A 27,592-nucleotide genomic window follows, 5' to 3' on the forward strand; every position below is an offset into this window, starting at 1 on the left:
GCTATTATGTCATCTTTATATGCGGTCCCTCCTGACGAGGGTTGTGGCACATTGGCAGGGAAGAGAAGCTTGCACTGCTGTTGACTGTGACCTTGCTTTATGGAGGAAGAGCTCAGATTCCAGGGCGGTCAATCTGGCACACACAGGCCCAATGTGGAGGTAAAGGAGCAGATCACTGATTGTTGCAGGACCAGTGATCCTCTACTCCCACATCTGCACAGCTTTCTCCCTTAAGGCATTTTAGAAATTTACTGGATCTCTGATCTTCCAGGGATGAACAATCATATTGATTCATTTGTAGCTGGGAGGATGGAAAGGTCTTGATCTCCTTTTGGAGGATTTAGTCAGACCAGGAAAGCAGTTTGTTGGCAAGAGACTCAATTGTTCACTCCTAGGCTGAAGATTGGTCGTACCTACTCAGCTAGAGCCAATTGCCATTTTCAACTTTGACTTTCTACTGAAAAACACGCATTGGTTAAATGCTTCTAATATATTTTTTACAAACAAATGTGAGCTCCATATGTTCTGTGGGCCATAAACTGCTCATCTACCGCTTCCCCCAACCCCCTTCCTGTTTAAATGTCTCTCTTTCGCCATCAGCTTCAGGGAATTTAGTAAGGGAGAGAAACATCTGATGGATTAGAGATAGAAAAAGTAAAGAGAGGCAGCTGAGAAAGGGGACAAAGAGAAAAGGGAGATTGTTGAGAACAGGAATGGGAGAAGAGGTTGTTGGGGTGAGAGGTTTGCTGGCACTAGTTTTGCAGCTAATTTCTGAATGTTTTTCTTTAACTGCAAATAAATATATGAGAGAAAGATAAAAATCTTTATTTTACCTCCCACCTCATGCATGAAATACTCAGCACAATGGATACTTATGTGTGTTTAGTGATAAAGTCCCAACTGTGCATCACTCGGTGTCAACACACCCTGGCAACATTGCAAAATGGGTGCACCAGTTAACCAGAACATAACTTTGTGCTAGTAGGGCCAAATTCTATACTGCTTTCCATCATGTAATACTTCACTGAAGTCAATGGGGCTACAAGGCTTGTTTAATCAGTTCAGGGTTTGGCTATCAGGGTCCAAAACTATACTCTAATATTCATTAAATGGATAGCATTGACATTACCATGTTTTGAGAACCACTCATGACTTCTGGTTATAGCTATACAATTTCTATATAGTTCCGTGAGACACCTTCAAGTATAGTACAAGAGAGACCCAATCACACACAATGGTGGCCAATTAGAGTAAAATCTCTTGTGGATAATATATTTAGTTATACAAACTAAATGCTTCCTGTTCCCAATTTAATAACTACCACAGGCACTTCATAAGCATGACTGCAGTAGTCATCAGTTTAAATATAATTTCATAATATTGCTTTCCTCCTTAGATATTTCAATAAATCACTGCAGTCACCCACTTGCAATTTTCTACATTGTTACTGTATGTCACAAGACAGGGCGTTTTATGGTCTCACATATTTCTAATATCAGAGGGTAGCCGTGTTAGTCTGGATCTGTAAAAGCAGCAAAGAATCCTGCATGCATCTGAGGAAGTGGGTATTCACCCACGAAAGCTCATGCTCCAAAACGTCTTAGTCTATAAGGTGCCACAGGATTCTTTGCTGCTTTTACATATTTCTAATGTCTTCCTCTGGAAATGAGCCATGATTTCTCAAAGCTTCTAATTATCAATGCCAACAAAATGAAAAACATGCAGTTGACTGTTCGTAATGCTGCATGTTCTAATTACACTTTATTAAAAAAATTAACATCAAAATGACTGAAAACTCATATTTCAGCTATTTCTAGGATTTGTGTTGCAAAGGTATATCTTCTACAAATGACTTAAGGTTCAATTTATATTGACCATTAGCTTTGTAAAGTTTTATATCCTGACGGACTCTTTGTCCAACCTCAAAAACCAAATTTCACCAATTAATTTGGTTTTATTTTAGCAGTTAGCAGCAGTATATTCCAAATTTTTGAAAGCCGAGCCTCCCTTCAGGAAAATGAAACTAATTGCACCTCCCTTCAGTCCTGGCATGTGCTGCCATCTCAGTTGATATTTCTCCTACACGTCCGTAACTAGTCCTTGCTGCACCAACATGGCCCATGCTTTGGAGACTGCTGCAATTCATAATATTTTTATTGCATAGACAACTATGTTCAAACATTTAGGGTGACCAGATAGCAAGTATGAAAAATCGGGACTTTTTCTTTTTTCAGGGCAGGAGGCATATATAGAACAAAGCCCCTAATATTGGGATGGTCCCGATAATTTTGGAATGTCTAGTCACCCTACTTACATTTGAAAGGATCTTGCCATGAGTGCTTAGTAATAAACTAATCATCAGTTTCATCATAACATGTTAAACTCAATACATAAATGTAGGATAGGTTATTCATATGTAAAAAAATCACCACACAAGTGTGCCCCCAATCAAAAAAATGCAAATATCCAGGTCATCTCTCCACATATTTTTTTGGACTATGAAGAATGTAAGCAATAGAAAAAGTCAAGCCTTTTGGCAATAACTTAAACACCATGTAGATTATAATGTATGAGAGAGAAGTTTTAAAAAAAAAGAAAAAGAAAAAAGAGGAGAATATAGAAGGTGTTAACCTTCCTTTGTTTTATAAATTTAGATCCTTATAACATATGGTCTGTTTTTAAGCGGCATGTTTTATTTGTTAGTCTGTAAGAGTAAATCATGGCGCCCTCAGGACTGCCTATTCTGGCTGGGCCCTTCATTGAAATTCAGACAGTCACATTCAGTGCAAATGGAATCCGCAACTAAATCAATATCTAATGCCTTTGGTATCAATTTCTCCACAGACAAAATATAACCCAATGCCCTCCTTTTCTGCTCCAATCATATAACCATGGTGGTTCACCAAGACTTCTAGCTCTCTTCCCATGGCAGGATTATGGAAAAGAGGCAGCCGCTCTATGGTTGATTTTGAGACTTATTTTTGACAATAAACCTGATTCCCCCCCAATCCCAAATGTTCAATAAAGGTAATTTCCACTTAACATTTGGTACTTTTGTACTCCCATGCCATATCTACAAAACAACTTTTCAAAGAAATTTCAAATTAGGTTTATTTGAAATATCTTGGCAAGATCTAGTAAGGGTGAACAGTTTTTGAGATTGGGAAAAGCACATTTAAGATGATACAGGAGTGTTACGAACATCAAACTTTCAAAGGGGTCAAATAACTGATGGACGTTGCAACTCTCTCTCTCATACACACACTCATTTATTTTATTTATATATACACACACTTATATATCGTGCAAAAATATATATGTGAATGTCTTTAGCTCTTTCCTATGCAGACTGTTGAAAATGTGAATCTATCACTAGGGAGGTCTGTCATGGTGATTAATATACACAAAAAAACCTCACAGCCTGAGTTCTTCCTCTGTTGCTGCATTCTTGTCCAATATCAAGGAATTCTTCAGACTTTCACATTTCCCAGCTAGGTACCTTGGCTCATCTGCCCTCTACTCTTGATCCCACAAGTTCCAGATCTTAATCCTTGTTTCCAGTCCCATCTGCCTCCTCCTCATGGACTTTTTAATATTTGGAAGAGCTGCTGTAACCTTTAGTTAATCTCTAACACCTGCTCACCTACTAAGGTCATCAGGCAGTGGATGCCTGTCAGGAGTAAGGCCCTGCAGCTGCAGTATTCCTGACATGCAAACGAGCCAGCTAGGCTGCCTGAAGGACTGCCCTGCCTGATTGGCTCAGGAAGCTAGCAGGCCAGTTTTTAAATACACCCATGCCTCCCTGCTTCCCTGTGCTTGCCTCTCATCAAGCCCTGCTCCTCCACAGCTCCAGCCCAAATCCTGCCCTGCATCTAGCCTTGTTCCCATCCTGTCCCAGCCCTGTTCTTACCTCAGAACCAGACCTGCTCCTGCCATCCCTGACCCTTGGTAATCCAGTTTTGATCCTCAGCTCCGGTTCCTGATTCTGACTCAGTCTTTACCATTGGCTCTGTCATCTGGCCTCTGACTCCAGTTCTGACCTTTGACCCTGGTTCTGAGCTTGTCTCAACCCAGGGCTTTGGCATTTGGACTCTGACCACTAGGCATGACTGCCTATGGTCCTGTCTCCTGACAATGTCTTCATTGTGCATTTCTATAACACTCAAATGTGTGTTTCTTTTATGTCTGCAGGGTTATTGTAGCCATGTTGGTCTCAGGAATTAGAGAGAGATTATGGATGAGGTAATATCTTTCATTGGACCAGCTTCTGTTGGTGAGAGAGACAAGCTTCCAAGCTTCACAAGAGCTCTTCTTCAGGTATAGCTCGAAAGCTTGTCTTTCTCACCAACAGAAGTTAGTCCAATAAAAGATATTACCTCGTCCATCTTGTTTCTTTGATGTTTAGCCTTAACTCTGAATTTCCTGTGTTTTCCTTAATAGTTTTTTGATAACTACAGTATTCTGATACATTGTACCACCATTAATATTAATACATAGTCTCAATCTTAACTCCAGTTTAATATAATTTTTGTCTGGATTTGATAAATCTCCCAGTGTAACTGAATAGTGCTTCCTGCTTTGCTGTTTTCAGCTCTTCTGAAACTACAACTCTTTTTGGGGGGATAGGGGAGGCAGGCGTTTATAACCATAGTCCCTCATGTTTATTTTTATATGAGGCCATGGATGATTGGAACCTTCCAATTTTTTCCAGGAACATGTCACTAAATCTTTTATTATACTGCATAGCAATGAATTCATTGTTCCCAATAGGCAAGCATGGTACCTTCACTGTGGCCCACATGTAGGATATAAAGCTAGTTATTTTTCCTGTTTTTCTTTTTATATTTGCACATATTAAAATTATACGTTTAGGTTCTTGCTGCTACAGATTTCACCACTGACAATATACAAGATTCTTTCTTAAAAACAAAGAATCAGTGTTCTCAGTTCTGCAACACTAGGCCTCCTTTGCCTGATGAGAACTGTATTTTAATACTACATGCACACACACACTCAGACTTCCTTTTTAAATTTCAAATGACTGTTCATATTTTCAAATTAAATTATAGCATTTTTCTCCCAAGATTTCAACAAGTACTGTTTTCATTTTGGTAGTTCGCCACATCTACTTTGGACAGAATTTATATAATGCCTTTCACACTCACAGTTTCTCAAACCACATTTCAAACTAATGGTGTCGTAATGACTACTGGCCAAACAGATTAGCCATTATGCATTCAACCAGAGTTCACTCACAGCCTTGAACATGAGGATCTGTTTCACTGAGAGGGCAAATGTTTCCCAGGACCCTGAGGTTATCCACCTGGAGAGCAACAGGACAACGTAATGTCTCAGGCACATCTAACTGTTCAACACCCCTTTACAATATGAGATTTATGACCAGTGAAAGACCATATGATTCCTCAAAGCTTTCTGTTTAGTACAAGCGATAAAGGAAAAGAAATCTAATATAGTGCTGTACCACCAATTTAACCCCCAAATCTAGTTTGTGACATTACTCCTGTATTCTCTTGTTTTAAAAAAGACTGTGTACATGATTGTGGCCCCTTGTTCAGAGATGCCAAGTTGCCCATTTCCAAAACCTCAAGATATAGGGACTTACAGGAACAATGACCCTGAAGGATAATACATTCTCTTTGAGAAGTAGTTTGTCATTTGACTTGAAGACTTCTCTTGTGCCCCCTCTGAAGAATTACTCTCAGTTTGATACTGGCCCACTGAATCTTTGTTTTCCTTCATGAGGGATATTGTCTATTTAGAGATGCTCCCAGCTGGAAGCGGCCCCCTGGGCATAAGTGCATATTGTAACAGGGAGAGCAGAGAAAAAGAGGATATTTGGATGGGATCTATGTTCATTTAAACCAGCTGAAGATCTGGGCCTATGTTTTCTAAGATCAAAATTAATTAGGGACAAACATGAATATGATAATGGCCTGATTTTCAGAGATGCTAAGTACCTGTAGCCCCCACCAAACTCAGTGCAAGCTGTGAGTGCTCAGCAGCTCCGAGAAATCAGGCCATCATTGACTATTATTTCTAGTGTTTATGCAGCCATGTAAATTGCACCATAAAGTGCTCTAAGTGCTTGTTCCTTAAAACCCATTGCTGCACCACTCCAGGGACTTTGTCATATAGGGCTGGATCCACAAAGGGATCTAGGCATGTAACTGCCACTTTAGGCACCTAAACCCAAAATGCAGATCCTCAAAACACCTACTCAATTGCTGCTTAACCTGCTAGGCACCTAAGTTTCCTCTGGTAAAGTCTCCTGACGACGCCAAACAGCTTGGTGACTATACTCCACCAGAACCCACAAACTAGGTGTTCCCTTGCCTCTTTCGCCTGCAGGGCTCAATCCGGTAGGCATTCCCAGAAGCCACCTATCAGACTGCCTGCACCCATCCACCAAAAATGCAGCCCAAGAAGAAGAGGTGGTGATGGCAACAACAACCCCCTCATACTCAGAACACTCACCCAAGATCTAGGAGACCAGGGTTCAAGTCCATACTCTGCCTGATGTGGAGTAAGATCTCTTTCCCTTCCCAGGCGTGGGCCTAACCACTGGGCTTTAGGGTGTTCTGGGGTGGATCACTCTGTCTCACTTTTGAAACTGTTCCAATTTGTAGGAAATACTTAAACAGAGAGAGACAGCTCTCTTGCCCAATGGTTAGGGCACTCACCTGATGGTTCCAGTCCCTGCTCCAGTGAATATCTAACTATTTCATACAAAGTGGAACAGTTTCAACAGGATAGATTCCCACCTCAGAAACCAGTAGTTAGGGAACTCACCTGAGAGGGAGGAGACCTGGGTTCAAATCTCTGATGCAAATTAGACAGAGTGGGGATTTGAATTGGGGTCTCACATCCTGGGTGAGCGCTCTAGCCACTGGGCTACTGGATATAAGGGGGCCACTATTACCCCACCTTCTCCACTTTTTTGTGAGAAAGAGAATGACTTGGTTTAGGCACCTAACTCCAGGAGAGGGTTCATGGCTATGAATCCCGAGTACACGAGGCACCTCCTTCCGGCCCAGTGTTAAGCACCTAAATCTCTTTGAGGACTGAGGCTTAGGACACATCTCTCTCCGCAGTATTTCCTACTGGCTAGTTTAGGCAGCTTCTTGTCCACATACTGGCCTTTGTGACTCCCATTCTTTGGCTTCTAACTCTCCTCATGCTTTGTATAGGGATCCTAGCTGCCTAACTTGAGACTGAATAAATACCATTAGGTGGCAGGAGACTTAAATGTTAGACATCGCAATGCTGAGACTCCATTGTGCTAGGCTCTGTACAAACACAGAACAAAAGGACAGTCCCTGCCCCAAAAAGCTCACAATCTAATTACAAGACAAGAGACAACAGGTGGATATAGACAAGATGGGGAGAAGCACAAGGAAACAATGAGACAATATTTATCAGCATGACAGGCAGCGGTCTCAGCACACCAGCTGCCTAACTGCAGTCAAGCTTTTTGTAGGCCCTAGAGCAAAGTAGAGTTTTAAGGAGGGGTTTGAAAGATGATAATGAGTTAGTTTTGTGGATATTCATGGGGAGCGTCTCACAAGCATGAGGGGCAGGATGGGAGAAAGCACACAGGCGCCTGCTTGAAAATTTAACAAGTGGGCGATGGAGGCTGGCCTCATGGGTTGCTCAGAGGAGGGAGTCAACTTTTCATTAGTGAATGAGAGATAATAGATCGGGGGGAGATAGGTCGTGAATGGCCTTGAAACTAATGACAAGTAGCTTATGTTTCATATGACAGAGGAGAGAGAGTCACTGAAGAGATGCAAGGAAAGCGGTGCCATGGTCAAAGTTGATGGGCTAGGAAAATGATCTTTGTAGTAGCATTCTGAAAGGACATCAGTGGGACAAGATTGTATTTGTGACAGCCAGAGAAAAGGATGCCACAATAATCGAGACACGGGATGAGAGCCTGGACAAAGGTTTTAGCTGGCTGGCTGGATCGAAAGGCCATTTTACACAGATGTTACACAGAAAGAATCTTCAGGACTTAGACACAGTCTGGAAATGAAGACCTAGACAGAGGTTCAAATCAAAGATGACACCCAGGTTACAGGCCTGAGCGACAGATAGAATAATAGTGTTGTCCACTGTATTATTATATTATGTTTCTGCTTTTTTTGTCAATATACATATTTCTCAACAAGAACTAGTTTTTAAAAAAAGAGAGTATAATCAAAGAATTCCCCTGCTGAATTACTCACGTGAGAAAATGGCTGTGATTACAGTCGGAAATGACAGATTTCTAGCATGACTGTGACAGCATCTTAAGCCACATGGCAGATGATGAACCTCAAGTCTGAACAATTATACTGAAGTAACCTTCACATTGAATACATTCTGCCTGAATTGCTTCTCCTCCTCTCCATCTTCAATCTATAATCTCCTCATTTTCAGATCTGTTTCCACTTTAGATACTTAATTGACATCCATTTACTATTTTCTTTCCATGAGCCTCTGCATTCTTAGTACAATCTCTTCCCACCCCAAACTAATCTTACTAGATATTCTTCCCACCTTAATCTCCAAACCCTGAATCATTTCAGGAGCTTTTCCATCACATTTTTCCAATTTCAATAATAGTCTTTTCCTTATTCAATAAACAGAACAATCCACAATATTCTAAATCAGATGTAATTAGGGCTGACATTTGGCACAATTCATCTTTCAAATCTCTACATTATATTACTTGTTTCACAGACTTTGCTTGTTGTACGATCACACACATTGGTTTTACTGCATTACTGACTGTGATCCCAATGTCTCTTTTTCCTGGACTTTCTTCGAAATCTAATCCAAAACATTTCACATGTAAACAAAGCCAAGTCAGGCAAACAACAATCCAGGGCCAGAACATTGTGATATCTTTAAAATCATGCAAAACAAAAAATGGTGAATCATTTAAGTGTTTTAGTTGAACAAGTATTTTGTTGCTAAGAGGCGCTCAATTGGTCCCCACTCTTAGGCTTGTCTACACAGTGGGGTGCTATGCTCTGCAGAGTATGATTTCTAAAGTACACTAATATGCTGAGCATTAGTTGGTCCATGTAGATGCTGCTGCTGTTCAAATGTTCTGTAGTGCATTTTAACATAGTGTTGTTTGGCTCAAGCTCTCTTCAACCAGTTTTCACATATATCTTGAAGAGAATTGATCCTTTTGGCTTGCTGTATTCGAGGGATAGTGTGCCCACCATAACCTTCTGGGATCTGTCTGTTCTATTTTGATGCATTTTTATTGTGTAATAGCTGAAATGATTTCCTGTACTTTTTCAGCTGGAGCTCATTACAACATCATGTGGATAGCACTAGGGTGAACACGGGGGCAAAACTTAAACCCATTCAGCATACTTGGTCCTGCCATGAGCGCAGGGGACTTTAACAGATGACCTCTCAAAGTTCCTTCCAGTCTTATGATTCTATGACTAATGTGAACATACTTAACTGACTCTGCTTAAACCAGTTCAGTTACAAACTGTTCCCCGAATCCAGTAGTCTTGATTTTTCTACAATTTAGATGTACTGCTAACTGATGTCAGATCTACTGTGTACTGCTAATTGATGAGAGATCCTCTTAACTTTAGTAAAAAAAGGATAAACTCAAGGCATATCTTAGCATTAAGTAAAGAATGAAACACTGCTAAGGAGATTATTAATATTTGTTCCAATAAATATTACCAGAAAATGTCATGCTTAATTTATTATATTTAATATATTTTATTATTACAATATACCCTAACTTTGGCTGAAACTAAGGCCCAACCAGAAGCTGCTCTTGGTGCAGCAGGCAGTGGTCTGTCTTCTGAGCAGGAACATTTGACAGAGTTGTCAATCAAACTATGAGGCCACTGAAAGGTCTTATTTCCTTAACTTCAAGAACTGAATGGGATAGAGCCATTTCCTCTCAGGAACCACCTCTATATCTCTCTCCTGTCCCACCACATCTACTATGCTCACAGTAGGTCCTTAGGCTGATAAAGCTCAGGTCTGAACTTGTGATGCTCTAGGACAGGGGTAGGCAACCTATGGCATGTGTGCCAAAGGCGGCACGCGAGCTGATTTTCAGTGGCACTCAAGTTGCCCAGGTCCTGGCCACTGGTCCGGGGAGCTCTGTATTTTAATTTAATTTTAAATGAAGCTTCTTAAACATTTTACAAACCTTATTTACTTTACACACAACAATAGTTTAATTATATATTATATACTTATAGAAAGAGACCTTCTAAAAACATTAAAATGTATGACTGGCACGCGAAACCTTAAATTAGAGTGAATAAATGAAGACTCGGCACAGCACTTCTGAAAGACCCCTGCTCTAGGACATTAAGACATTTTCAGTGGAAGGTCTGTAATCATGGAACTTACTTCTACAGGAGATCAGAGAATATGTATGGATCTTATTGCCATGACCTGGTCTACACTGGAGAACTTAAACCAGTTAAAGTTTCTAGAGTAGTTATAAAACGCTTTGTGTCCACACAGAAAAGCACTCCAAATGGTCAACAAAGGATCTAATAGTCAGTTAGAACAGACTTTCTTCAGCAGATGTAAACTGGGTAAAGTTCATCTGGTTCAGACTTACTAGTTTAACAGTAGTGTGGCTGAAGACAAGTTGAAACTTGTCCTCCTTCTGCCACTGACCAACAATGCATCGGTGGTCTTGCAGAATCACCAGGCTCCAGAGTACACTGCTTTTAGAAACAGAACCAGAGATCCAGAATCCAGAGTCATTGAGACCGAAATTATTTAGTGCAGCGCAAATGTGGACATGGGGCAAAACTTTTCCGCATGTAAGGTCTGAGGCCTTTTTCTGCAGCCACATTAGGACATGAGCTAAGCAGAAAGTTACATCTTCACATTCCATCTAAATCGCATCAAAACAATGTAATATGGGGTGATCCTGTCGTAACAGTGCCCACCATCACCAGATAAAGAAACAGATATTTAGATGGTAAAAGAAAACTTTGTTTGATAGCATTTGGTCTGGCAAGGAATCACTTATCAACAGCTGTTGATTATGAAATCTATACTTTTTTATTGTTTGCCTTTATGGTCCCCCCTTTTCTATTGTTTATCTGTAGATTTGTGTCTGGTTCTCTGATTGTTTCTATCTGTTACATAACTAATTTTGCAAGATTTATATCAGTTAAGGTGGTGGGGTCTGACTGGTTAAAGAACTGTTTCATCATGGGCTAGGACTGGTGAAAAATATACTGTTTTGGAGCACTTCGGTTATGGTACAGATAAGCAGGACTCAAGTTTACCTTTATAAACTGGGGTCCAAAAGGAAGTTCTTTGGAAATTAACTCCAGGACACAGCCCAAGATCAGAGTTGCCAGACCTCAACAGCCTACCAGCTATATCATGCAGAAGCCAGAGGAGCCCCGGATGACCTGATCCTGACTGGCTAGTAGGAAAAGTTTGTCTGCCTTATTGGGAGTGATGAGCATCGTATGCTTAGTGTGTGCATTCTGTTTTGGTAACTGTTAATAAACAGCAGTTAAGGGTATTACTGTGCAAGGCTCTTTCACTGGTATAAGGCCCTGCAAACCCACTCTCAGCCTTAGAAACTGGGCAAAGGTGGGTACTTAAATTAACCAGATTACGCCCTGAGCCCTGTGGTGGCCCCAAGCTCTAGGAACTGGGTAAGGATAGGTGCCTAGGAACTGGGAAAGGGTGGGGGTGTCTAAATTAACTGGGTTATGCTTTGAGCCCACAGAAGGTAAAGTTGGGGTGCCCCAGAGTGTGTGGATACAAGCATGGCTAGTAGGGACAGACAGAACAGTCTGAGCTTACGCTAGTTTAATACAAATAGATGAATTACAAATGGGTCGATTCTTTGGCATAAACCAGACTCCTTACAGCAAGCTTTAGGAAGCTTCCCAAACAACCATTTCGTCAGATATTTCACACAGACGGAATCAACTATTGTAATAAACTGGCTTAAAAAGAAAGGAGGAGGGTTTCACCTTCAAGAGGTGTAGCTTTATTACCCTAGTGTATTTGGACACAGCAGCGATGAGTGCCAGAGAGGACGACAACAATCACAACAGAAACTCATAGCCACTTTCGGTACTCACCTCATTGGTAACTGGTAACAATGATGATGCAAAATCACAGTATTTCAGTGCATTGCTTCTCTGGCCAAGATCTTTATAGCACTGAAAGAAAAAAAAATGTGTAAAAACTAACCAGGCCTTCTATAATACCAGATTCTATGAATTATTTTTTTAAAGTAAACTGTTTTAGTTACCTTTGCCAAATACACATAATTGTATTTAGAATATCCAGGATGCAGTTCTTCAGCCTGGATAATAAAATACAGGAAACAACAGAGACACAAATATAGCGTGATGATACTAATGTGGTCAAGATACAATTTCCAGTAAAGCACAAAGCTTCCTCAAAGATTTAGGCTGGGTCCCTTCTGTCTGAATCATCTCATATCAATGCTCCATAATCTCTTTAGCACTATTTAAAAATATATACACATGTAAAATTCTTATGGTTAACACACAAAAGCTGGACAAGTAATTTTTTGAGAATTTGCTGAAGTCCTGGAGCTTCTCTCTCTTAAATGCTCATAAAAGGATCAAGAAAATGCATCATCCCAGGTACAAAATCAACAGCATTCATCCATTCATACCAGGTGGAAGATAATAATAAAAAAACAGTGTTATTTTACTCTGCTGTCAAATAACCAAGCAACCATTGCACACTCTAGGCAAATGGGCAAGAACTATGCACAGTTGTTGTATCAATTTTTTTCACCCTTCCTCTCTCTCCTTGCTTCTTTTATCTCTGTGTCCACCCTCCTCTTTACTCTCTCTCCTGGAAAGTTCAAGATGACTTTAAAATATATTTGAAAACATCTGACATCACTCCCTCTGCTCCTCTAATGCTAAATTTTGTTGTAAGAGCTCTGGATAGACTCTTCTGATGCCCTGCAGAGTTAGATACATGTACTCAGAAATGTATTTCACAAGAGCCACAGATATTACCCCTTTTTGAACATATAAGAGAGGTGCAAATCTTAATGATGATTGAACATTTCACAAAACATTTGGTAACGAAGAGGACAGTAGTTATGAAGTATCTCAGTGGAATTTACTACCACTGCTATTTCTTAGGCCAAAACATTCGCTGTTATTGGTGGGACTGCATATTACCAGATAATGGAAAAAATGCACAAACATACATCATCAGGTTTAGACAGGTGCAGAAGAAAACTTAAAACTACAGTTACTTTACAGCAGTGGAGCCTGAGCCAAAGTCTACTGATGTCAATAGGAGTTTTTCCACTGACTTAGTGGGAAGTGACCCTTAAACAGAATCAGCATTGGTTATATAGGCAGGGTGGTCGTGTAGATGTAGATATGTATTGTCTAACAATACAGGAATTTTTGTTTGTTTTATTTTTAAACAAAGTACGGACATGAAAAAAGTTTGATATGGAGGAAAAAAAGTGTTTGTCCAATAAATCTGAAAAATAGTTCAAGAAGGGGATGGAAACCTAAGTCCTGAGTTAAGTGGGGAAGTGGGATACTGGGAGGAAACACGAGGAGGAAGATGCAACAGGGAGGCCTCCTGATAGATACTGAGAAAATAAGGCAATCAACTAGTTACCTTAGGTGCCTGTACACGAACACAAGAAGCCTGGGAAATCAGCAGAAAGAACTGGAAATCCTGGTGCAGTCAAGGAACTATGATGTGATTCGAATAACAGAGACTGGGTGGGATAACTCACATGACTGGAGCACTGTCATGGATGGGTATAAACTGTTCAGGCAGGACAGGTGGGGGAGAAAAGTTGGAGGAGTTGCACTGTATTTAAAAGAGCAGTATAATTGCTCAGAGCTCCAATATGAAACTGGAGAAAAGCCTGTTGAGTCTCTTTGGGTTAAGTTTAGAGGCGAGAGCAACAAGGGTGATGTTGTGGTAAGCATCCGTTATAGACCACCAGACCAGGAGGATGAGGTAGATGAGGCTTTCTTCGGACAACTAACAGAAGTTTCCAGATCACAGGCCCTGGTTTGCATGGGTGACTTCAATCACCCTGACATCTGCTGGGAGAGCAATACAGCAGTGCACAGACAATCCAGGAAGTTTTTGGAGAGTGTTGGGGGCAACTTCCTGGCACAAGTACAGGAGGAACCAACTAGGGACTGTGGTCCTCTTGACCAGCTGCTCACAAACAGGGAAGAATTAGTAGGGGAAGGAGCAGTGGGTGGCAACCTGGGCAGCAGTGACCATGAGATAGTCAAGTTCAGGATCCTGATGAAAGGAAGAAAGGAGAGCAGCAGAATAAGGACCCTGAACTTCAGAAAAGCAGACTTTGACTCCCACAGGGAACTAACAGGCAGAATCCCCTGAAAGGCTAATATGAGGGGGAAAGGAGTCCAGGTGAGCTGGCTCTATTTTAAAGAAGCCTTATTGAGGGAGCAGGAACAAACCATCTCGATGTGCAGAAAGAATAGCAAATATGGCAAGCGACCATCTTGGCTTAACAGAGAAATCTTTGGTGAGCTTAAACACAAAAAGGAAGCTTACAAGAAGTGGAAACTTTGACAGATGACTAGGAGGAGTATAAAAATATTGCTCAGGTACGCAGGGGTGTAATCAGGAAGGCCAAAGCACAATTGGAGTTGCAGCTAGCAACGGTAACAAGAAGGGTTTCTACAGGTATGTTAGCAACAAGGCGATCAGGGAAAGTATGGGACCTTTACTGAATAGGAGAGCAACCTAGTGACAGAAGATGTGGAAAAAGCTGAAGTACTCAATGCTTTTTTTACCTCGGTCTTCACAGACAAGATCAGCTTCCAGACTGATACACTGGGAATCACAGTATAGGGAGGAGGTGAGCAGCCCTCAGTGGTGAAAGAACAGGTTAAGGACTATTTAGAAAAAATGGACATGCACAAGTCCATGGGGCCTGGTGCAATGCATATGAGGGTACAGAGGGAGTTGGCTGATGTGATTGCAGAGCCATTGGCCATTATCTCTGAAAACTCATGGCGATCGGGGAAGATCCCAGACAACTGGAAAAAGGCAAATATAGGGCCCATCTTTAAAAAAGAGAAGAGCTACAGACTGGTCAGCTTCACCTCAGTCCCTGGAAATATCATGAAGCAAGTCCTCAAGGAATCCATTTTGGAGCACTTGGAGGAGAGGAAGGTGATCAGGAACAGTCAACATGGATTCACCAAGGGCAAATCATGCCTGATCAACCTCATTACCTTCTATGACGAGATAACTGGCTCTGTGGATACAGGGAAAGTGGTGGACGTGATATACCTTGACTTTAGCAAAGCTTTTGATACAGTCTCCCACAGTATTCTTGCCAGCAAGTTAAAGAAGTATGGTTTGGATGAATGCACTATAAAGTGGATAGAAATCTGGCTAGATCGTCAGGCTCAATGGGTAGTGATCAATGGCTCAATGCCTAGTTGGCAGCTGGTATCAAGCAGACTGCCCTGGGGATGGTTTTGTTCAACATCTTCATTAATGACCTGGATGATGGGATGGATTGCACCCTCAGCAAGTTCGTGAATGACACTAAGCTGGGGGAGAGGTAGATCCTGCTGGAGGGTACGAACAGCATCCAGAGTGACCTAGACAAATTGGTGAGCAAATCTGATGAGGTTCAACAAGGATAAGTGCAAAGTTCTGCACTTAGGATGAAAGAATCCCATGCTGTGCTACAGACTGGGGACCAACTGGCTAAGAGGCAGTTCTGAAGAGGACCTGAGGATTACAATGGATGAGAAGCTGGATATGAATCAGTTTGCTCTTGTTGCCAAGAAGTCTAATGGCATATTGGGCAGCATTAGTAGGAGCATTACCAACAGACTGAGGGAAGTGATTCCCCTGTATTCAGCACTGGTGAAGCCACATCTGGAGTACAGCATCCAGTTTTTGGTCTCATACTACAGAAAGGATGTGGACAAACTGGAGAGAGTCCAGCAGAGGGCAACGAAAATGATTGGGGGCTGGTGCACATGACTTATGGGGAGAGGCTGAGGGAACTGGGCTTATCTGCAGAAGAGAAGAGTGAGAGGAGATTTGATAGCAACCTTCAACTACCTGAAAGGGGGCTCCAAAGAGAGTGGAGCTAGGCTGTTCTCAGTGGTGGCAGATGACAGAACAAGGAGGAATGGTCTCAAGTTGCAGTGGGAGAGGTCTAGGTTGGATATTAGGAAAAGCTATTTCACTAGGAGGGTGGTGAAGCACAGGAATGGGTTACCTAGGGAGGCGGTGGAATCTCCATCCTTAGAGGTTTTTACGGAGCAGCTTGACAAAGCCCTGACTGGGATGATTTAGTTGGGGTTGGTCCTGTTTTGAGCAGGGAGTTGGATTAGATGACCTCCTGAGGTCTCTTCCAACCCTAATCTATGATTCTAAGTAATCACATTTATGAAAATTTGCCCTTTTGAATTTGTTACCTGTCTTATACTTAGCAGCTGCAGAAATAGCAGTGACAGATAAAAGTTACCCAATGGCAGCTTTAACATGTGAGCACAGTTTTCTTAAAATTGTGAATTCAAAGACAAATGCACAGAACATGCTCCTATGTGATGGAACCATTCATTTTTCTTCATATTACATGCACTCTTAGTATTTACTCATCTCCCACAGAAGGAAGAATTTCCCACTGAAAGCTGCAGAATGCAAAGTTTAGATTAGAAAGAGGAAATGGCCACAGTGTCAGAGTTTTCCATTGAAATTGCATAAAAATCATCCTCACTTATGCAAGTCCCTTAAAAATTAGTTTAACATAAGAGCTGTTCACTAAGGTTACTGTTGACTCGAAGGCATCTGTAGCTTTGACATGAAATCTGATAGCAATTAACTTGGGAGATTACTGAAATTTTTAAAAAGTGAATATATAAATACATAAGTGGTGCTACTCACTCTATTCCATACTAACTTAAAAAAACAGTTATTATAGAACTATGTGATAGAACCTTGAATTTATAGCTGCTGAAGATAAATTGTTCAGCTGATCTCTTGAAAACAGTCACACAGAGTATTTGGTAAATAGCTACTCTGGAGAACTGTTGGATAGGATCTACCTTAAGGAAATTCTGCAAAGCTTCCTGTACTGTTGAAGTTGGTGGAGTCCCAAAAAGAGTAGTGGCTACTTTCTTCTCAATCCAAGACAACTGTGCTACCTATAATAAAACCAGAGAAGGAAAATATACTTTAAGCTTACTTTCCAGTTGTGAAGCAAAATATTGCCTTGTAATACTGTATACTTACACAATTTGGTGTGCAAAGGAACACCAAAAGGAGTCTTTAATCAAATATTTTTGTTTCACTGTCCCAAAGAGTCATCTCTTATACACACATTGAATATTTGACATAATTTAAAGGTTTTTTAATAAATCCCTTTTTACTGTAAAATACAATATACACATCATGATAAATTCAGTGCAAAATACTGATTAAACTGACATGAGATTATCACTACCCACATCAGTTTTTAAAATGTCAGGTTGAAATAGAGGGTACAGCTTGATAGCCCATCTACTAAATATTTCTGAACATTAGAGGCAATTGTTGATATTGTCATTATGTGGGAAGCTAATGCTCTTCTAAGACAAGTTCATTTTTTGTGCAGTGATTTGACACAGGTATCACTAAGTAGGTACCCAGCTGTCCGCTTGAATTCTGACTCATAGTACATGCCAAGGAGCCTCTCACTTTCCAGGATTACAGACTGGTGTAAAGGGACCTTCTGGAGTTTTCTTCATTCCGTGTTGTCATTGTCAGACGACAGCATATACTGTACGCCATTTCCTTCCCATATATAGCTAGGCATACTCCAGCAGTCACAAGAAAGGATTCTTGAGAGTGAGTGGGTTGGTCACTGCCATAATATTTTTAGTTCCACCACCTAACCCAATGAACAGAGACGCCAAATCCCTAATCAAAGCAGAAACAGCAAAGAGATGACAATACAGGGATGGAGAAATTGATTTTCTCAAATGAGATGCCACTTCACTGAGTGGAGGAACTACCTGTTTTCCCCCCAACTAACATTTGGAGGAAAACTAGTGTTTCTGGAGAGGAAAAGCAGGATGATTCTCCTGCACATCTGTACTTTAACCGTACATCTGATGCTTACTGAAATTGATTAGCACTGACAAGGCATATGCCTAAGGAGTTAGGCACTACGGGTATGTCTACACTACGAAATTAGGTCGCATTTATAGAAGTCGATTTTTTAGAAATCGACTTTATACAGTCGATTGTGTGCTTCTCCACTTAAGACCATTAAGACAATTAACTCGGTGGAGTGCGTCCACAGTACTGAGGATAGCGTTGACTTGCAGAGTGTTGCACTGTGGGTAGCTATCCCACAGTTCCTGCAGTCTCCGCTGCCCACTGGAATACTGGGTTGAGATCCCAGCGCCTGATGGGTCAAAAACATTGTTGCGGGTGGTCTGGGTACATGTCTTCAGGCCCCCCACCGTGAAAGCAACGGCAGACAATTATTTCGAGCTTTCTTTCCTGTGTTACCCATGCAGGTGCCATACCTCAGCAAGTATGGAGCCCGCTCAGCTCACTATCACCGTACATCTCCTGGGTGCTGGCAGACACGGTACTGCATTGCTACACAGCAGCAGCTCATTGCCTTTTGGCAGCAGATGGTGCATTAAGACTGGTAGCTGTTGTCGTCATCTCCTGGGTGCTCTTTTAGCCGACCTCGATGAGGTCAGTCAGGGGCACCTAGGCAGACATGGGAGTGACTCCAGGTCATTCTCTTTTTAAGTTTCGTCTCATGGAGATTCAGTCCTGCCTGCAGTCGTACTGCACCATCTTCTGGCGAGCAGCCAGCAGACGACAATGGCTAGCAGTCGTACTGCACCGTCTTCTGGCAAATACCCAGTATACGACAACAGCTAGCAGTCATACTGCACCATTTGCTGCCAGCCAAAGATGTATAAGAGAGATGGAGTAGATCAAAATAAGAAAGAGACCAGATTTGTTTTGTATTCATTTGTATTCATTTGCTCCCCCCTCCCTTCCTCCATGAATAGTGAGGAGAGGGATAGTTCAGTGGTTTGAGCACTGGCCTGCTAAACCCAGGGTTTTGAGTTCAGTTCCTGAGGGAGCAGCAAAGAATCCTGTGGCACCTTATAGACTAACAGACGTTTTGGAGCATGAGCTTTCGTGGGTGAATACCCACTTCTTCAGATGCATGCATCCACGAAAGCTCATGCTCCAAAACGTCTGTTAGTCTATAAGGTGCCACAGGATTCTTTGCTGCTTTTACAGATCCAGACTAACACGGCTACCCCTCTGATTCCTGAGGGAGTCATTCTGTGCATTTCTCCTTGATGCAAACCCACCCGCTTTGTTGATTTTAATTCCCTCTAAGGCATGTCATCAGTCGCCCCTCCTTCCATCAGTGCAATGGCAGACAATCGTTTCACGCCTTTTTTCAGTGCAGACGCCACAGCACCGCAAGCATGGAGCCCGCTCAGATCATCGTGGCAATTATGAGCACTGTAAACACCACGTGCATCATCCTGCAGTATATGCAGAACCAGAACCTGCCAAAGCAAAACCAGGCGAGGAGGTGACGGCAGCGTGGTGACAAGAGTGATGAGGACACGGACATAGATTTCTCTCAAAGTATGGGCTCCAGCAATGTGCACATCATGGTGTTAATGGGGCAGGTTCATGCCATGGAACACCGATTCTGGGCCCAAAGAGATAAAGAATTGACACCAGCAAACCAGCAAAACACCAGGGACCATACACTGTGTTATGCAATGATTCCAGACTACATGCTACTGGCTTGGCATGGTAAAGTGTCCTACCATGGGGGACGGAATAAGGCTGACCTCCCCAGAAACCTTTTGCAAAGGCTTTGGGAGTACCTCCAGGAGAGCTTTATGGAGATGTCCCTTGAGGATTTCCACTCCATCCCCAGACACGTTAACAGACTTTTCCAGTAGCTGTACTGGCTGCGAATGCCAGGGCAAATTAATCATTAAACACGTTTGCTTTTAAACCATGTATAATATTTACAAAGGTACACTCATTAGAGGTCCCTTCTCTGCCTGGCGGGTCCGCGAGGCAGCCTTGGGTGGGTTCAGGGGGTACTGGCTCCAGGTCCAGGGCGAGAAACAGTTCCTGGCTGTTGACGAAAACAGTTTCTCTGCTTCCATGCTGTGAGCTATCTTCCTCGTCCCCAAAACCCGCATCCCTGTTGCATGCTACTCCATTGACAGAGTCAAAGCACAGAGTTGGTGTAGTGGTGGCTGCACCTCCTAGAATGCCATGCAGCTCATCATAGAAGCAGCACGTCTGGGGTTCTGACCCAGAGTGGCCATTTGCCTCTCTGCTTTTTTGATAGGCTTGCCTGAGCTCCTTAAGTTTCACATGGCAGTGCTGTGGGTCCCTGTTATAGCCTCTGTCCTTCATGCCCTTGGAGATTTTTTTCAAATATTCTGGCATTTTGTCTTTTGGAATGGAGTTCTGAAAGCTCAGATTCGTCTCCCCATGCAGTGATCAGATCCTGTACCTCCCGTTCAGTCCATGCTTGAGCTCTTTTGCAATTCTGGGACTCAGTCATGGTCACCTCTGCTGATGACATCTGCACTCACCTGCAGATTGCCACGCTGGCCAAACAGGAAATGAGATTCAAAAGTTTGCGGGCCTTTTCCTGTCTACCTCGCCAGTGCATCTGAGTTGAGAGTGGTGTCCAGAGCGGTCACAATGGAGCACTCTGGGATATTTCGTGGAGGCCAATACCATCAAATTGCGACCACACTACCCCACACTACACCAAATTCGATCCTGCAAGGTCAATGTCAGCACTAATCCCCTCGTCGGGGGAGGAGTACAGAAATCGATTTTAAGAGTCCTTTAAGTTGAAGAAAAGTCTGTCATGTTGATGGGTGCAGGGTTAAATCAATGTAACACTGCTAAATCTGACCTAAATTCGTAGTAAAGACCAGGGCTAAGATTCCTTGGCAACTGCTGGCATGACCTTCATAGAGGGGCAAGAGAAGAGGGGATGCGACCAAAGAATGAAGAGATGAGAAGAATTCATGTGAGAACCAGGAGCTGAAAAATGTGGTGAGTCAACCCTGTTTCAGCTTAGACAGAGCACCACATTGCAACCAAAGACTTGGGCCTTTAAAATTCATGTCTGTTGTGCTACAGTACTGATGATTGGTGATGAATGAAAATGGGGGATGGAAAGCTTCAGAACTCTCAAACCCTTACTTAGTTGCTCCTCTGCTCTTTGCTGCTGCAGTCAGCTATTATCCACCTGATTTTGACAGCTGATAGCTTTCCATTAAAGAAAAGAATCTATCCAAAACTAATGATCGTAACATATACCTAGCCACTGCCATCCACTATAATTTTAAAATTTTCATGGGATGTGAATTTTTTAATATTTCTTATTATAAACTGTTCTATAAAATATGCCATTGCCAAGTATTAATGTAGCCAGCATACAACAGTAAAGTGTGTACAGACTATTTTCTCGTCTGACCTCAATCGTTTTGGCCAAGTTTGAGTAGCATTTTATGGAGACAAAGCAACCTGGCCAAGTCTCGCTGGTCTTCTGGCAAAAGCCAGTTCCTGAGAAATGATGTTGTCAGTAAGTCTTTCACTTGAAACCACTAAAAATAATATTCTGCAGATAAACAATATTAAGAAGGAACTGTAGCAATTTTCATTATCTTTCTCCCTCCCAATGCCTCTTTCAAAGACCTGGTTTCGAAAGAAATACTCTTTGACAAGCTCATGGTTTCCTGTTCATTAAGACAACGTGGCGTTTCTCCCCTGCAATGCATAGTGCCAGTATCGTGCTACTAAGTGCAGCATGTGAGTTAAAACTTAAAAATGTCAGCTAGTGTGTAGATAAAATGATTCCTCCTCCTCACACTGCACTTTTCACCTGCTCTTTATTTTCTAAAACCTATTGAGTGGGATAGAGAGGTTGCAGCAGAGTTTAAAGAATATATTGCTTTCTTCAAGCCAACCCATTGCTGCAATGCTTTTTGCTCTCTTAGAGTGGGAGGAAGGTATTACTGGTATCTTTAGGTCCATCTGATCCAGATACAGTGAACCCATTAGTAGGGTAAGAACGAAAAAGGAAGGGAGAGAAACTGCTCATATTGAACATCTCTGGACCACCCAAAATTCTAGAGTTGCTTACACATACACACACACCCCTACTATGATGCAATAGTGAAGAGAACTTCCAAGTTTTAAACTGTGGAATTTATAATTTGCTGCCCTAATTCTGCAGGCTGAAATTTAAATACAAGTTCTGTCTGGCAGTTGCCTTGATTTCTTACCAGATTTATTAAGAATTACTTTACTGGAGTCTGGTTTGGTATTTTAGCTGGCTTGGGTGCACTTTTGCACTGCTCAAACTAAAATAAATAGCTTTGCTCTGCCTTTTTTACATTAAAAAGAAACACCAATTTAAAGCAACACAGTTATCTACATTTTAAAAGTATGGATGGGAAATATTTCATTTTTAACAATATTTAATGTGCACAGGGTTTGGTACTATTATTATGGATAATACATAAGCATCCTACTGCCTTCTACAGAGCTTTAAGCATTCAGATTGATACTCTAACCGCTTCCTCTATGCAAAGAGAATCCCCACCCATCCTACAGGAGTTGTTCTCCATTCCCTTTGTGTCATGGAAGTGATGCAAAAATAAAAGGCACAAAGTTGGCCCAGAATGTGTATTCTATTCTAAAAGGTGTTTCAGGGCTATACTGATGCCCAGGAAAGAATTAGATTGGAGCTGTTGAACTCAAACTTGTTCCAGTTTTAAAAAACCCTTTAATTACAATGTTTGAGGTTATCCTAAAGAGTGTGAGATAGCTGGGGAGGCCTGTACAAGATGAGTTTCAGAAAGACTAGGTGAAATGCGGATCCTCTCAATGGCCGTGGCAAAATTCCCTTGACTTCAATTGGGCCAGAATTTCACTCACTGTCTGCTTCCTGGGTTCAGAACCACAGGTTCCTCCTGGGAGTGGAGAGCAGGGCAGGACGTGGCTGATATCACAGGAATACAGTACAAGAAGAACAAGACATCCACAGGCCTCTGATTGATTTTTTAATCTTTCTTAGGTTAGGATTTTTGAAGCTAGCCCAGCCCATGGCTCTAACTTAATAGCTTGAAGCTACCCTGACGGCATTGCAAAGGGCAAGGGAAGAAGCATTATGGTCTCATTTCAAGAGAAACATAAGCTTCTTGTCACCGGGATCCTTGAGGGTGCCTGTCCCTTCTACTGGGATAGTGGGTTTATTAGCTCTTACAAATGGAGGAATCCCCTTTGGGATCTGAGGAGAATTTGGATGCTCTCCCTCTTTGAACTTTATACACCTTCTGGCATAATTTGGTGATGCCCCTCTTTCTGTGGGGTCTTTCCATTCAGAGTCCATTATACTTTCTGGAAATCAGATATTGAAAACAAGGCATCATCCCAGGATTTTATCGTTTCCTGATGTCCCTTGGAGGAATAGAATCCACATCACCATCAGGATCAATTTTGAAGGCTGAACAATTAGCTTTTGGAGGGCATCTGTCCTAAAAAGCCTGCTTTCCCCCACTGGAGTCTGTCATACATCTGGGAGTCTGAAGAAGACGATAGTTCTCTACTATCTGAGGATGAGGGGGGTTCGGTCGTTTCCCTTTCCCATGCTTCTTTTTATTTTCCCTGCTTGAAAAAGGTGCTCAGAGGAGAGAGCCCAAGGAGTCATCAACTCCCCGATTAACCCTACTATGTTGGAGGGGGAGAGGTCACCAAGATATCCAACCTACTGACAAAGAGGGGAATAATCAAGAAGACATCTCCAGAAACCATGGTATCAATAGAAGGGATGGGGACTGGCAGCTGCCTCTCTCTGGAGGAAAGAAAGCTACCCATAGGCTGCTGCCAGAAGTGGTGGCTGCCAAAAATCTCATACAAAATCCTACTATTGGAGGACAGGGAACAGACTGCCATTCTCTACTGGAGGTTTTAAGGCTACATGAGAAGTTCTTAGCAGCCTCCCTTTCTCCCAGGGTCCAGCAGTACCAGAACTTAGTGCTGTCGGCCAATTAACAAAATGCAAACTGTGTCCATTCAAAGTCTTTTTCAAATACCAGGAATCTGTTACCAAGGAAACAAACCCATTCAATCTGAAAATTCAGCCTGGAAAAGACTTGCATCCCTAAAGAATTTCCTCCCTCAATGCTTCCTTGGTAATAGCTAACTAAAAACACAATACAATTGTCCTCAATAAAACCTTCCAATCCATTCAATTTTAGCAAAAATATTACTGTCACCTACTTAAATATCATGAGAGGTTCTTGTTTTATTACAGTATATTAAGATGGAATTGAATTAAGTAATTGTATAATGTCTCAGGACTTCTGGCAGAAATTAAATAACCAGACAGCCTCCTTGTTGTAAACTATCAGCTTCCAACACAAATACTTTCATGTTTGCCAGTATAAGAGTTGAGAAATGCCATAACAGTCTGCATATGTAGCCACCCATTTATCCAGCACAAACTCCATAGGCTTTTCACTTACCAGTGAATGAGAGTAAGAGAATTACAAAGAATATGGTATAAGTAGTTGGGTCAAATTGATCCCTGGTTTAACATCACTGAAATCACCTGAGCTAAATCAAGGGAGAGTCTGGCAATTGTGAGTAATTTGCAAAAAGAAAACTCAAGAGAGTCAACTTTTAACACTTACATAGCCTTTATTAGAGGCCTTGGTGCAGTTTCACTGGTATGTTTTAGCTGTTCTGTACCACTCCTGTGATACAAAGCAGCCATAAATCCATCTCAACCAGATGCTTAGGTCAGGTTTACAGCTCCTTTGCATTACTGGAGCAATGAAAAACTTTATTATAAAAAAGCCATGTATTTGTTTGTATAACTTTCAAGAAAATCTAACAAAGCTACAGCACTAAGATGGGATGTGTACCCCACCTGGGGCCTGAAAGAGCTAATTTGGGTTGGGAAGGCCAGTTATGTTCCTGGATGCATTGGGAGGAAAAGCTAGATTTAATGAAACATGAGTGCCAGCTGGGAAGGAGCTGCGTGGTTATTAAAAGGTCAGGAAGTTAAAAGCAGAAAAGGGGTTGCAGTGAGCGTCTACAATCAGTCTCTGAAAATAGAGTGGTGGGGAGGAGGAAGCTCTAGGATCCTAGCCAGACTAGGAGAAGGCTGGGAAGAAAAGTTGGGAGTAGGAGAGAATACCTCTGGACTGTAGGCCAGCGAGAAGGGCAGGACTGGGTGAGGACTTTGAAAAGGGAGTTAAGCCCTGAAACGAGGCAAGGCTAGGAAAGCTGAGCTATGGAAGAAGTCCCAGACAAAAGGAAAAAGAAACAATAGAGGCTTGCAGAAAGCAGCTTGTACCTAACACCTAAACAATCATGCTTCCTCTCCAAATCTTAGTTACCATTTCACTGAGGTGTGTAAATAATAAAACAAAATTCAAAACAAGAGGCTTTTAATAAGAGTACGTGGTATAGTTAACAAGTGTGATAACAATGGATACTGAGGGCAGTCTGTATTAATAACAGACTGTGTGTAGAAATTATTTCATGACAAGTACATAGCAATGCTTTGTTTACAATTTCAACATTTCCACTTCAATAAATGTGTCATTTCTCTCAGATTTCAGTTATTCCATTGTATTCAGTATTCCATTGTAAACACATCACCATTTTTCAGCACACTCAAGTCAGCTGTTAGGCATAGAAAACAACTTACTGAATAGCACCATCTTCCATTTAGGTAATATAAACAAGGATCTTGAGGTTTAAGTTCAATCGCTTTGTCTAGATGCTCCTGTTAAAAATAAGTTCAAAAGAAAGAAAATGGGATATTCATTTCTGGTTGGGAGTTGCCTTCAAACTTTAAAACTGCATTGCAAAATCAGTGCAAATTTATTCAAGTTATCTTTTGTGACTGCTTTTGCTACAGTTCTTCTAATGATCTGTAAATATTTTAACTGGCAATACCCTTGCTTACAGAAGAAAACCACAAACGCAATTATTTAACAACTCTGCACATAACGTACCAGGACACATTGCATTTATAATACGACCTAACTCCTCTAAAGTTCAAACAAACAGTTGAAAGAGCTTTAAAAACAAACAAACAAGACTGATGTACTCCAAACCTATTACACTTTGGTTTTATCCAAAGGTGAAAGTTAAGCCGGTACGGTCCAGTACGCCGTGCCGGCCAGAGCCAGTACACCGTGCCAGACTGCACTGGCTTCCGCAGCGGGAATTTAAAGGGCTCTGGGCTTCCCAGCAGGTGGGGAGCCCAGAGCCCTTTCAATCCCACCCACGGCTCGGCAGCCGGGCTGGAACTGTGATTGAAAGGGCTCAGAGCTCCCCGCCGCAGCTGCGGGGAGCCCAGAGCCCTTTCAATCCAGCCTGCGGCTCGGCGGCCAGGCTGGAGCCAGGATTCAATCCCACAGCGGGGACCTCCGGGCCCTTTAAATCCCACCTGCAGCTTGGCAGCTGGAGCTGTGGTGAGGATTTAAAGGGCCTGGAGCTCCACGGCAGCTGGAGCCCCGGGCCCTTTAATTTGCCCCTGAGTCCCAGGGGCTCCCACCCACCTCTGCAGCTGAGAGCCCCCAGTTGATTTAAAGGTCCTGGGGCTCCCAGCCACAGCCAGTGCCCCATGGCCTTTAAATCTAGAGAGGCCCCTCCTCTTCCAGTTGAGGCCATGCCCCCTCGGGACTCCAGCAGTACTGGTAAGTCCTGTAAGTTACTTTCACCCCTGATTTTATCCCTATCTGGTATTAGAAAAGTACAGCGCATCAACCCTATGCGAACACTCCTATTTTGCTTCCTAGATACTGTATACCTGAACAAATGATCAACCACTGAAATGTAACCTCCTCTAGTGTGGAACATGGCACCACATAACATTTTATATTCAGAAGCAGGACCTGGTTTTCTGTGAGGTGGATAATATGAAAATACATCCACGGCAGATAGTCAGAACCTAGAATTAATTGGACATAGATGTCTAAGACAGGAACTGAACCACAGATCTAACTTTTCAATTGAAATGTGACTTGAAGTACAGCTGCTACGCCCATGCCCTGCAGTTCTGGAGATAAAATGGGTCTGAATTAAACAGTACAAAGGATAATAAAAATCAATAAAAAGATGTTTTCTTCCAAACTCACCTGTCCCCTCCTCTCTCCATTTTCAGGTCTCACTTTTTGAGGCAAATTATTTCTGCATAATCAGTATTTCAAAAAAAAAGGAATTTCCTGAAGGAGTTTTTTTCAACCCTGATTTATCATTTGCTTCTCAACATAACTCAATTGTCAGATACTGTAGGTTTCACTTTTCCTACATCTCTATTTTTTTCAACTAAGCCAGTCACTTAGGCCATGTCTACATCTAAAATTTTGCAGCGCTGGTTGTTACAGCTGTATTAGTACAGCTGTATAGGGCCAGCGCTGCAGAGTGGCCACACTTACAGCAACCAGCGCTGCAAGTGGTGTTAGATGTGGCCACACTGCAGCGCTGT

The 27,592-nt window shown here is 42.0% G+C and overlaps 1 protein-coding gene across 5 annotated transcripts in view; it reads right to left on the minus strand.

Moving 5' to 3' along the window:
- RMDN2 (regulator of microtubule dynamics 2) overlaps window positions 1-27,592 on the minus strand; it is a 65,715-nt gene that overhangs the window by 7,534 nt on the left and 30,589 nt on the right. For 3 of the 5 annotated variants that reach the window (XM_030557118.1, XM_030557119.1, XM_030557120.1), the window contains exons 7-10: window positions 25,805-25,882; window positions 17,112-17,210; window positions 12,293-12,346; window positions 12,120-12,200 (exon numbers count right to left, since the gene is read on the minus strand). In XM_030557118.1, coding sequence (XP_030412978.1) covers window positions 12,120-12,200; window positions 12,293-12,346; window positions 17,112-17,210; window positions 25,805-25,882 — 312 coding nt within the window. Of the gene's footprint in view, window positions 1-12,119; window positions 12,201-12,292; window positions 12,347-12,896; window positions 12,984-17,111; window positions 17,211-25,532; window positions 25,883-27,592 lie in introns of those variants that run through there. The other 2 variants (XM_030557121.1, XM_030557122.1) reach the window with 2 other exon arrangements.

This window comes from Gopherus evgoodei, chromosome 3, assembly GCF_007399415.2.
Source record: "Gopherus evgoodei ecotype Sinaloan lineage chromosome 3, rGopEvg1_v1.p, whole genome shotgun sequence".
NCBI classification, from domain to species: Eukaryota; Metazoa; Chordata; order Testudines; family Testudinidae; genus Gopherus; species Gopherus evgoodei.